Source organism: Amblyomma americanum, chromosome 3 (assembly GCF_052857255.1).
Source record: "Amblyomma americanum isolate KBUSLIRL-KWMA chromosome 3, ASM5285725v1, whole genome shotgun sequence".
Classification (NCBI taxonomy): domain Eukaryota; kingdom Metazoa; phylum Arthropoda; class Arachnida; order Ixodida; family Ixodidae; genus Amblyomma; species Amblyomma americanum.
Window position 1 is genome coordinate 192,374,225 of NC_135499.1, and position 13,255 is coordinate 192,387,479.

Below are 13,255 nucleotides of genomic sequence, written 5' to 3' on the forward strand. Positions count from 1 at the left end.
GTGTAAAATTTGTGGGAAAGCAGCTGAAATATATTTAAAGTATTTCTTTAAAGAGGCATGCATCCACGAGTGTGGCACTAAGAGGGTTGATGTGACAAAGCTGTTCTGCTGCTTACGCTTGACGCAGTACTGAGGACCTTGTAATAGTGCTGGAGGTATCAGCTTGCCTAGTCTAACGTGATATTGCTTTTTCTTTCATGGCCGCCGTCAGAAGTTACTTTTAGAAAAGCTCTGTTGTCTGTGATGTTGGCGTACTATTCAGTTAAGATAGGAACATTAGCTGATGTGTGCATAGTTAGCAACTAGGAATTGCTTCAACCAGAAGCTGAGGTCCAGTGTTTAATCTATTTTGGTTCAGAGGCAACTGCTTTTAAGAAATTGAAGCAAGCTCATCCTCATTAAAAATGAAGAAGTGTCTTTGCATGGGCACTTCCAGGGTCATGCTCTTCTTTTTCTTTTTGTATGGTTTATGCATTGAATGTTTAAGTGCTGCATCTCCTAATTTCTTGTGTAGAACAACTCGTTGAACTATTTCCTTTTAAATAGTTTTGGAGAACGATTTGCCAGCAGTCGCTGATGTGGATGGTGTTCAAATTTATGAGTGCTGAATTTGAAGGTATCCAGTGTGGCAGTTGTAAGATGCAATGAGAAGAACTTCACTAACAAAAAGAAGCGTTATAGAAAATGGCTGGGGAAACAAACTCTTCACAGCTTTCTGTGGCATCTATTGAATAGCCCTTTGTCACAGGCAGCTGTAAAAAAAAAGAAAGGTATATATGGTATAGCTAAAGGCGTCAAGATGTGTTAAAGCACAAGCGGGGGGCCATATGTTGGCTTAGATTGCAAGGAGTCTTCAGTATGCATCAAAGTGCCAACAAGCAGCTCTTCCCTGTTTCATCCTTATTATAGCTGCTGTCTGCCAGTTTTATGGTTGCAAGTGAAAGTTTTATCCTGACATTGCCCACAGCATTTCACTTGTTCCTCAAGCCTGTATTTATCCATCTCTGATGGCCTGCATTCCTTCCTTTCATCTTATGGTGTGGCTTTTTGCATGCAGAGATGTTGCTGAACAAGATGGCAAACGCTCCTCTCAAGCAGAGATGGAAAAGGCTGTTGAGGTGAGTTCAATTCACTCTTTCTTTGAGGTGTACAGAAATCCTCTGTGCTCGATTCAAGTTGTAGTGACCTGGCATACTTAGCCGTCGTTTGTGTCCTTTCTAATTTTCTTTGTATTATCTTGATATCCCTGAAAAATGGCTGTGTAATTTCAATGCAATAACATTGATTTTGCTCCTAAATAGTCTTTCGCAGTTGCCCCCCCATGTTGTGTTCATAACTGAGCTGTAAAATAGGTTCTGTGGCCGACTTAAGTCTTGGTGGTATTCCTTAGACATGCTCGTCAAAAAAGTTATTGGCATGCTTGTTAGATAGGCGAATGTGATCTGTATTTTTCTTAAACTTTACAAAAATTGCACAGTGAATGAGACCTATAATTTAATGTCCCTAGAAAACAAGTGGATGATAAAGAATGATGCGTGATTAAGCTCACTTTGTGTTTATGGGGTGGTGTGTCTAGAAATTCAAAATGCACTTGGAAGAACGTTCATTTAGTCGTGTGCCGCATGTGTAGTAAATTTAGTTTTTTGGTGAAATTGTAATTGTACTATCGTGCACAGTAAAGGGCAAAATTTATAGGGAAAAGTGACTGCATTAGAGAGAGTTACGGTGAACACTTTCGCTGCACTGTATTGGGAAAAGTCATGTATAGTACACACAGTTTTTGTAATGGCAGTATCTATAGTGATCAGGTCGTAATATGGGAAATGGGTGCCCAGTCACACATTTAATACAATGCCATGAGTGTATCCTATAGTGAGTGTAAAATGTAGTGTGTATTCTATAGTGAGTGGGAAATGGGTGCCCAGTCACACATTTAGTAAAATGCCATGAGAGTATTCTATAGTGAGTGTATTCTATAGTGGCGGCATCTATAGTGATCAGGTCATAATATGGGAAATGGGTGCCCAGTCACACATTTAGTACAATGCCGTGAGTGTATTCTGCAGAGGTTCATGACACAGGGTTTGAGACATTTCTTTCAGCCTGTGCAGAGGATAGGGATAGTGAACTGCATAATGATGGTAAAAATTTGCCTGTTTGCTAAACAGGCAGGGAATTGAAGATCTTTTGTACGTTGAAATCACATGCGTGTTGAGAAATGATGAGATCGCAAATTTGAGTGATGCTGCGTTAGTGACTGTGCTTACTGTGTTTAGCGTAGTAGTAGTAGTAGTAGTAGTAGTAGTAGTAGTAGTAGTAGTAGTAGTAGTAGTAGTAGTAGTAGTAGTAACCGGAGGGTAGTAACCACTGGGAAGGAAGGAGGAGGATTCGGGGAGTGTGGACAAATGCGCAATCGGAGGGGGTTGCGAGAGAACCCACTGGAAGGAGGAGCAGGATAGAACAGCGCACACAGGACGAGGACACAAGGAGAGAGAAAGAGTGGAGGAATGCACAACTTTAGGGTGGTTACTGTGGAAGGAGGAGGGAGAGCATGGCGAGAGTGCATGAATTTGGCATGCTACGTCTGCGGTGGCACCGCATGCCTGGAGCGGTGCACTGGAGAGGAGTGTTAGTTGAAGATTGAGTATGGGTGGAGAATTAAAGAGTGCTCTTTAAAAATATACACATATGCATGTCGCTCTCAAATTATTTACCTCGGATAAGATGAACAAGTGCGGTCATTTGTTTGGTTTCCTATAGGACTCAATGCAAAAATAAAAATTTGCCTAAGACGAAGTGTTTCGCGCATCCTTCGGGTAAGACGAACTTTTGCGGTGACCATGAACCACATACACTCCACGTAATGGCACTCGCCAGGTGGCTACGTGGCACTAAGGAAAGAAGAAAAATGCACTCTCTCTTGTGGTCAAGAGTAGACATAAGCATGAAATGTTTTGCAGTACCAGCACATCGTAGAAACTGAACCTCATTTCAAGGCAAGGTCTTGCCTCGGCCGAACACAACCATTCGTCCTTGGCGTCGCTCAGGCGATGAATGCAATGCAATGTCTCGTGCTAGGGTGCCTCGATGGGCCAGCGCCGGAGCGGCCGGACGGGCATTGATGCGCCCTGTTTTGTGCGACATCCTTCGGCACGGCGCAGAACCTGTTGTAAACAGTGAAGGAAGCGCATATTGCTTGCGAGCGTGCGGATCATGCAACAGGCGTGGTTCACACATTGCGAGGGCTGCCCGTGTGCACTCGGGCTTCAGGACAGAGCATAGGCTCCTTCGTGCCACGGGACTAGGAAGACACTGCTGTTGACGCATGCACTGCTTCGGTGGAAGCGCAGCACGTAGGCACTAAGGGCGGGTGAATTGAAAGTTTTGCCAATGTTTGTTGAGGTTCTCCTCCGTTCTGGCACGAAGGTTACCCGCGGCGTGCCGACAATGAGGGCTAAAAGCATTTTATGCTTAATATACATTAAATTCTTCTTCGAAAGAAAGCGCAGCCCCACAAGATGGCTTCCACACATCTTCACGCGAAGCTGCACTTGCTGGTGCAGAAAAGGCAGCACACTGCCTACACTGGCACAGATCTCGCCATCATGCACGCGCATCATGTGCTGCGCGTTGCCTCCCACAGGCTAAAAGGCGTGTACCTGCTCGCTGACTTGGGGCTTAAAAACTCTAGGGTTACATTTTCAACAGATGCGGCATCGCAACATGTGTTTTTGCGTCACAGAGGTCGCTAGATATACCGACCCCACGCAGACATTGCCTGCGGCGTACAGGGAGGCGCGTGATGTGCCTGCTCGTGGCGCTGGTAACAGTTGTGCTCCAGAAGGAGCGAGGTAAGAGAGATATGCATGGTAACTCTGCTGGGCACCTTCAAAGTACTCAGAGCAGAATGGAAACCTAAAATAAAGAAACAGAAGCCCAAATAGCAGCCATTGTGGATATAGTGAGTAAACGAGAAGTGATGAAAGAAAACTAGACCAATGCTATTTTCAAGTAAGGTAATGTGAGCTTGTTTCATGCCCTCATCTTTCAGCTCACTTTGTGCATAGTACCAATAAGTGTTCTGTTTACAATTATCATCTCTCTGAAAGGCTATTTTATTCATTGTTTTCACGCAACTTATATAGGGACACACCTAGCATTGTTATTTTTTTTTTTAGCATGCTCACATATCGTTTTTAGGGGTATTTCTGTCAAGACAAACTTCTGATAAGATGAACAAATTTTCTAGTTCCTTCAAGTTCGTCTTAAAAGGAGTCAACTGTATATCGTGGAATGAAAATACCTATACAGCTGTCGTTGAATCTCACGTTACACAGTGGTAAATGTCCTGTGAATTTTTTATTCTGGCCTTTAGTATGTTTTTGTCCATTTTACCATGGTCGTGATACTAGGGCTCACTAGCATCTTTTTTGCCTGTCACAGGAGGCCAGCCGCAAGGCCCAGGAGGCTGAGCGGCGGCAACAGCAGATCGAGGAGATGCGCCGTCGCATGCTGTATGAGGACGAGGAGCCAGGATTCTCATCAGAGCAGAGCTCTGCAGAGGGACTTTACCTACAGCAGCAGTAAGTGTGAAATACCATAACATCCCATAAGTGGGGGCTAGGAAGGCACAGGAGAGAGAAAATACCTATGTCCAGATTATTCCTCACTTGTTCTCTCTGATTCTGTCTCATTTATGCACAGATGTTGAAAGGTCAAGGGAAAAGAAAAAAGGAAGGAAGGGCCATGCACGAGTAGTTACCCAATGCAGTTTTCTCATGTCCTTGCAATCTGTATGTGCCTGCACTTTTGCGTGTGGGTGAAGATGTAGCATTGATTCCAGTTTACAAATATGTGCCAATGCTACAGCATTGCAAGTGCTTACAGCCATGTTAGATGTCTAGATTGGCTTTGGAGTTTACAGGATTAAGCTTGGTCCTATCCTGTTGATATTGGTTCACGTGTTGCTTTGCATTTCCGCATGTGTAGTTGTTATTCAGAATGCCTGCAAAATTAAATAGCAGCTAACGTTTAACGCTATTTACAGTGTGTACGCCTTTCCTTATGGTAGCAGCTGGAAGCATTAGCAGAACTTTGCCACCAGTGCAATCTGCTGAGCTGTATGCAATGACTGTGCACAGAACTTGCCTGCAGTGTATAAAATTGCAATCCTTTTTATGTTTCACAAACACTAGTCCCATTTTAAGCTTGTCTCACTAATGATTTTTTAGTGTGGAGACAAAATTGGCAATGGGTCCCGGCTTACGAGTGCTGATAGCACACCAGGTGTTTGAACTGGCATGCTCACTTTGCTGAAAGTATCCTCTTCTGGTGTCTGATGAGGCCTTCAGGCCCCAAATATGAATGATGCTTTCATTATTATGCCACCGATCTGGGTTTAGGCTTTCACTCTTTGCTTTTTATTTTTTTTTTGTAGTTGTTGCTAATACTGAGACATTTCTTTGTAGTTTCATCTGAGCATTCCGCTTTTTCAAAAATCTGACTTGATTAATGCAGGGCTATTACTGCTCACATTATATGACCTTATTGCACAATTCTGACTTACTTGTGTTGCCTGATTTTTACTTTGCTTATGCAAAATTTTCAAGCGTTGTTCCTGGTGTATGAAGTGTAGTAAAAGCTTTTCAGGCTGCAGTAATGTTTTAGTTTCAGAGCATCACTCTCATGTGCATGGTGACGTGGATACAGATCACACCATCTTTTATTTTTATAATTGTTACATGTGTCCTGTGACCTGATGTCTGGATTTCCCGGAAATTAGTCACTTGAGCCATGAGGACATCTGTACCTATTTGGAAGATTAGTGACCCAGTACCTCCTGCATGCAAGGGGGAAGCTATCCCAATGGGCCATCTTCCCGTGCAAAGTTTGTGCCCCTTGGGAATCTAACATCGTTCTTCCTCTTTCTGTTTCTACCCTGTTCTTTAGTGATCATGGGCCTGTAGAAGACCACAGGTGAGTGCACCTTGAGATGGTTGTTTTATGTGTGGCTTCAGGGAAAGTAAAAAGAATAAAAGAGGTATTTACTTTAAACCCTGAAATTCAAGAAATATTGCATGACTCATATTCAAGCCTTCTCAATGTGTAATTCAAGAACTTCGTAATCCACGACTAGCTTGCACCAAGGTAGCAGTTAAGTTCATCTGTGGTAGCTTCTGGTAAAATGCAACATGTACTTGCTTCTATGTATTTTCCAAACCAGTCCTTTCAGCTCCGACTACCATCTAATTCATCTATTGCCCGGTATTTAATCTCAAGTCATCCTAGTCTTTTATATGGGGATTACCCATGCGAGTGTACATTCAACATGCTTGTAAAGACTGCTCACTTAGAAGGCTGACCTGTGGAAGAATGAGCCATGCATGTAGTAATTTTCCTACTACACATCCCCTAGAGGGGGCATGCACACCTTGTTTCTGTGAAGGCACCCCCTTTATTCATAAAGGATATTTTTTTTACTCACGATGGGGAATTTTGTTTAATTTTTGTTTAATAGTGCTGGAAGAATGGCATGTACGCGTAAGGACACATCATCCACAGCGGGCTTGTGGTGGAAGAAACCACAGCTTCCACACGAAATAAACTATGCGAATATGATCCAGTCCAGGCTTCAAAGTGCCAGGGCCAGGGTGCAAGGATGGGAAGTGTGCAGCAAGATGTTGGTGCCGCGTAATGACCCCCAACGGGGAATCCTGTGGCATGTTGTCTGGTGACGGCATAGAGGTGCTTGCAGTGGTAAGGGTTTCGTGATGTCTCGTGTGAATTGTTGTATTATAGATTCATAGATACTTATGGGAAATTTTTTTATGATTGCTAGTTTTCTGAACAGCCACGTAGTTTCTCGACACATTTTATGTTGTCCTTGTGATTTAGTTTTGTTTGTCTATAAGTACCACTTTGGTTCTTAAGTAAAGTGAAGTAATTGTGCGCAACCTTTGTCATGGGTGCTGGAGTCATAAAGGTTAGCCGCATGCGACACATCAACAGAAATTAGAAATTGAAAATGACAACTGCTTCTTCTTTACACTCAACACCGCCCCTTAGAAATATTGACACCCGCTCTCTCCTTGTTTCATTTCCTGGGGAAACCCCTGCATGCATGGCCCTTAACTCTTTCCTTACCACACAAAAAAATTACCGGTATTGAGTGTTTTAAAGTGAAAATTATTTCTTTAAGAAATGCTAAATGCATTATGCATTGTAATACATCAAACTGTAGCATATTGATTATACTTCCACACGAAAAAACTCTAGATGTGTGTGCAAAACTTTTTAAAAATTTGTTAGCTTAATATGGTGGTAACACACAATGAAGAATACAAGCAAAACAAAAAATAAGCTGCTTCACTGAGCCAGGAATTGATTATAAAAAATTTAATTATAAAAAATTTCCACATAGCATTTTTGCGATTTTCAGCTGTGTACATAATGCACTTCACATTCCGTGGCCTTTCAAGTTAGGCAATAGACTGCTGTGCCACTAGAGAAAGCAGTCGTGTGAGGACATGAAGCTGAGGTAGATGTGGGATGTACTGCACATTACACTTGTTCTGAGTTCTGTTCTTGCTCTTCTTTATAGCACACCTTGCGGTTCCTACTTCTTTCCATTTTCTTTTTTAGGTTGGTAGTAATAAAAAAATAAACACTGAAAACGCCCTAAAAGGGAGTGTGGCCTTCCTTGGCCCTGACATCATCAAAATCAAAAATCTGCTGCCGCATTTAGTAAAATTCTTGACAGTATGTTGCAAAGACCATAAAGCACCAAATAAAACCACTCTCCTGATTTACAAATCGAGCGCACGACATTAAGTACTACGTGAACGGCAACACGAAATGCTCGAGCACGCCCTGGTGTCACGAACCTCTGATACAAAGTCTCGTAAATGGAACTTAAATTCGACCATTCCATATGGTTGTCTAACTCACATCTGCTGCTCTAAAAAAAAAGTGCTTACTGTAGGTTCTAGCCTTCCAGGAGCGTGTGGCGCAACATATGCCATGATGCCGACCGGCGGACTACGTCCGGTCAAAGTTTCATTGTTCATGTCGCCTCCTTGTGTTAGGAAATGAAAAAGCAAAACCACGGATATAAAAGCATTTAGGAGGTGAAACTCTTCTCTTTCCTACGACTGGAAAGAGTCACTGGCACTGTCTGCTTCTTTCGATTGCCACCAGATGACGCCCTCGTTAAGTTCTCGAGGACGACGCACGCTTGCATCGTCACGCGCATTTCCGCGCTTCGGCGGGAGAGCATTCTGCGCGGCCGTCATTTTCTGCACAATCATGTCTTGCTGCCCTGGCCTGCTATGTGGTAAAACGTGGCTTCTTAGTACGGGAAGCAAACTACTTTCAAATTCCAGCTATCGATGGGCCTGCAGCTTGGCGCTCTTCTGTCTATTGGTGGGCAGCACCGCACAAGATGGCTGCCCTTTTTACTCGAGATGCAGATTAATGGCCTTTATCATGCAACAATTTGTGTGAGCGCCGACAAAAGTGCTTGTTTGTAGCCTTTCGCCTTTGAGGAGTGCGCGGAGAAACGGATGCCATGATCAGCAACCAGCGGACCTCGTCCAGTCAGAGTTTCATTTTTCACATCGCCTCCTCATGTTAGAAAGTGAAGAAACAAAACTGAAACCAAACAAATGGTGTTATAGAAGCAAACTAGACGACACAGCTTGCCCAGGAGCGCAGTCTTCAAAACTTCAGGTTCAGGTTCAAAACGTCGGTCATATGTGACCGATGGCCTATAGCGCAGTAAGGAAAGAGTTAAAGAGCCTATCAAACAGTTTTAAAAGTGGCTATAAAATGCGTGCATTGCTTAGAGTGAAGGCCATTGAGTATTCATGTTATGTACATATCCTCAAAAGCAAGGCGGTAATGTACAAATAATTTTTTAAAGTCCCATTCCCGCGCCTTGCGGCAACATCTGGCGCCAGTCTCTAGTGCATATTCCACCTTTCCAGAATATAAGGTACATGTGATGTCAGCAGTATGGGGTCTTATTGGATCCCCAAAAACCAAAATGATGTTGGTAGACAAAGCAATGAAGAAGGCAAGGCACACAGCCAGTAGGAGCCCACAACATGTGTTTCCCTTCCATTCTCTCCTGTTCTGTTGAGCTGTGGTGGGGGAACGAGCAGCAAAAAAAAAGTAAACAACCGAGCCAAGTTGGTCCGGTGACAGTTTTTTGTGTGGAGTATGGTCCCGGTCTGTAATCTTAATTTTTTTTCTTGATTGGTCCAGTGTACAAGTTGGGAGGGAAAATGTGGATGGCTATTTTTAATTGTCGATATCCCTTGTGTTACATAAGCTATGTTAAAAATTTTTGCGGGAGGGTGATGGACGATTCTGTATCTAGCAGTATTTCAGCTTTTTTAATCATTGGTGAAAACTGCTGCAGTTCCCCTTTAAAGCAATCATGAAATTATATCTACTGAGGTTAGGAAAAGTGCACAAGTGATCGTTATTCCATGTGCTGAGATGGACAAATGGGAATACAAATATGCATCGGTATTCCATCACTCGTCGCCGCACTGCAAACATTTTAAAGTAGCTTCATTAACACCAAAGTTATTGGCAATTAAAAATGGTGCTCCTCCTCCGTGCCCCAAACTCGTGCACTAAAGAAAACAAGTTGGGACTGCATCCCGCTGTGCTTCATCACGCCCCATCCTGCCCATGTCACTTGGGCACACTCAATAGTTTTGCCCAGACTCCCCACTCTACATTAAGGGGAGAGGGGCGGCTAAGAATGTGTGGTGAGATGTTGCCCTAATCAGTTGAAAGCCACTGTGAGCAGCAATTTTTAAAAATTATTTGTAAATTATATAGTTGGCGCAGAGCTTCTAAATTTGAATTAAATACTCACAAGACCACCTCTACAGATTTGTTGCATTAGAATGTGATCATCAAAATCATTTCAGGGTCCTTTTAAAGGCAAGAAATATACCAGGTGCTGTGTATACTTCAGCTAAGAACGCCAGTAGTATTTAAAGTCTTTTTGATGCATGGAAATGACTTGCGGCATAGCGGTACCAGCGGTGGCAAATGTCAGAAAACAGGTGAATCATGAATAAAGTAAGCTGATAAATACCCCTATCAATGGGCATTTCGTAGGCCCTCGAAACTATAGCCTGTTGACTCAAAGGTCATTGAGCGTTGCTACACGGGCGATTTCAAATGCCATAGAGTCAGCGGATCAGTGCAGAACTCTCACTGCACTCGATCGAGATTTCAAGGGATTTCAAGCAGCAGCTGTGTGCACTCTCGGGTCCAAGCGCTCGCAGCAACGTGCAGGGGAATAAAATCAGGGCAGTATCATTTGTGAAAAATATGGAACTTCAAAATATACAACTTATTTTGCAGAAAAAAAGAGAGCCCAGATGACGAAAACACTGTAGCACGCTTAGTACCATTCGTGCCAGCATCCTCAGAAGTGCATGAATGGTACTACAGCTTGTCCAAGGCAATGATGCTCATTTTAAGAGTGATTAATGTTACTCTAATGAATTACGAATTTTGTTTTTAACCTTTCAGGTTAAACTTGTAAGGTGATTGGTAGCCATTGCTAGCATGGCTGCAAAATAATAGGCGGCGACAGTGGCACCAAGTCACATTGGTGTGATATGACGGCAACTCTAGACAGCGATAGACTTTGCCATTAAGCAGTGACACAACTCCTTTGAGTTTCGATAGCGATTGAGAATCTCGAAGGCTCTCGACTCAGTAGCCTTTGAAAGTGCCTGTGTGACATGGGTATAGCTATGTTCTAATAGTTAATTTTATAACTAATGCAGTTAGGCATGCACAGTTAGGCATGGTTTTAGTTGCAGATTTGCAGCTGACCATCAGTGGTAGCCATATCACCTTTTTAAATTAAAGAAAAATTCTCCTCGTCACTGTGATACAGCGAATTCTGGCCTTCCTAAGATGTCAGACTGAAACAATGTGGCCAGAGCACGCATGCAGTCACATCCAGATCACACGTCAGATCACGCGCTTGGTGGTGCACATGTCACGTGTCCACCTCTCTTCCATCTGTGCTGCTGCTCCAGCCCTCCAGAACTTCTTACGGCACAACCGTACTGCCTTGGGTTGCAAGCCAAGTAAATAATGTTGCTTTTGGGAGTGCAGGGGTGCTGAACCAGACCTGGTAGCCAGCACCAAGGAAGGCCCCCAGCCACCTCCGCGGCGACGTCGGGGGCAGGCACTAAGCACCAGTGGCAGTGGTGATGCCACACCGCGCGGCTTGCCTCGTAGCCCAGCCCCATCCATCGCAGAGTTCTCAATGGACCTGCCAAGTGCATGCCGAGGAGATTATGTCGTCAAACCTCAGGTACACCACCCATTTGTTGGAAAGGCGGCGCTAGCACAATTTTAATTGTTTCAACATACATTTGGTTACACTGTTTATTGTCCTTGGCTGAAAGCGTTTGTTGCAAGCTAGACTCCTAAGCATAATCTATTTTTGCACAAAGTTGGCTGAATTTTTGGGTTCTTTACCTTCTGTTTTTCTGATAGCATGATTTAATAGACATGTAGTTGTGATCTGTTAGCTAGTGCGTTTGCAGTACCTTGCAGCATTCTGTACTTGCTACTGCAGATCACAAGATCTGCATTACCCACTTGAAGAAGTTTGGCTCTGTTCCTGAACTCTACCATGTTTTTGTAGTTTATGCAGATCATATGAAAATGCATCAGGCCTTTTTAACTCGGTTTTGTGTGAAAAAAATAGTTGTGTTGCCAATCCGTAGGTATTCACACTTTGTCTCCACTCTTCTTTACAGCAGTAGTGCTATCCGGATGGGCTGGGGTCATAATAAAGGCAAGAGAGTGGGTGCTTTTGAGAAAGCATAGTTTGTATTCACATGTTCTAATGGATTTGGGAATGGGCACTCACAAGAAGTCTTGTGGACAATGAAGCAAGCTATGGAAAGGAAATGCTAGAGGTAGCATTAATAGATGGGAAGAAAACTGAGTAGATTAAGGTACAAACATGGGTTAATGATGTCGTAGCTGAAATCAAGAAGAGGAAATGGTCATGAGCAGGGCATGTATTGCAGAGAACAGATTATTCCTTAGGCTAAGGGAGTAGATTCCAAGACAAGGGAAGCATAGTGGAGGGTGGCAGAGAGTTATGTGAGCAGAGGAGATTAGAAAGTTTGCAGGGATAGGGTAGTCACGGTTGGTACAGCACAGGGCTAAATGGGGATCGCCGGAGAGGCCGTTGCCCTGCAGTGGAATGGATTTAGGCTGATGATGATGATTATTGGCAGGGGTGTGAACCAGTAATGGCAGTCACTGCTTCATCCTGAGGAAGGGCAAGAACACCTGAGAGCTCTTTTATTTCGCAGTGCTAGATGTATATGGGACATTTTCCACCACAGGTTATCAGGTTCATTGTCATTGTTGTTCACTGACGCTTCACAGTGAAAAAATGTATACAGATGGCTCATGTAAATCGGCATCAGGCTCATGTAAATTGGGGAATGGGCACTCTTTTGGCAAGTGTTATTGCTGTCTTTTCTCCTTGTGCAAGGAAGTGTTCATAGGTAGAGCAGCACAAAAGAAAACCTGTGAAGCTGCACAAGGTAGTGTGTGTAGTGTGCATATGTGCATGTATGTACTGCTCTTGCTCCCGCAGTTTGCAGAGGTGGTGTTCACTGAAAGCAGCTGACTTCACCCTAACAGGATTTTTATGTTTTAGTACAGTACAGTACAGTACAGTACAGTACAGTACAGTAGGTTATGTACTGGTTTGATTGATTCCTAATACAGTCCCCATAGATTGGTGACGAGCAGAGTTGGACATGCAGGACGATGAGCGGGACCGTGGCAACCCCCGGAGCCCAGAGTCACGCAGCGAAGGCAGCTTGCGCCAGCTGAACATAATGATGCGGACCCGCTCCGATTCAGGCCGGCCACTCACCGACAGGGTAAAGAATCAGCAAACAAGTTTTATCATCTGGTTCTGCAAATGGGAAGGAATGACGGTGCAGATTTTCAGAAACTGCCTTTTGTCACAGGCAAAACGCATTTTACCTGGAAGGATAGCCACAGAAAGATGAAACACCAAGGTTCCGTTATCATTGATTCTTCGGAAGCATTGTATATTGGCATTGTATATTAGCAAGGAGGCACGCAGATGCAAAGAAGCTCTGTGGTGGCATTAGCGGCATGTGCACTGAGCAGTAATCAGGATCACAATGCCCATTGCTATTGGCCATACTCTATT

At 43.7% G+C, this 13,255-nt stretch overlaps 1 protein-coding gene across 2 annotated transcripts in view; it reads left to right on the forward strand.

The window, feature by feature from the left end:
• LOC144125725 (WD repeat-containing protein 44) overlaps positions 1 to 13,255 on the forward strand; it is a 31,103-nt gene that overhangs the window by 2,848 nt on the left and 15,000 nt on the right. For both annotated transcript variants that reach the window (XM_077659367.1, XM_077659368.1), the window contains exons 2-6: positions 1,058 to 1,118; positions 4,444 to 4,583; positions 5,950 to 5,976; positions 11,155 to 11,356; positions 12,837 to 12,956. In XM_077659367.1, coding sequence (XP_077515493.1) covers positions 1,058 to 1,118; positions 4,444 to 4,583; positions 5,950 to 5,976; positions 11,155 to 11,356; positions 12,837 to 12,956 — 550 coding nt within the window. The remainder of the gene's footprint in view (positions 1 to 1,057; positions 1,119 to 4,443; positions 4,584 to 5,949; positions 5,977 to 11,154; positions 11,357 to 12,836; positions 12,957 to 13,255) is intronic.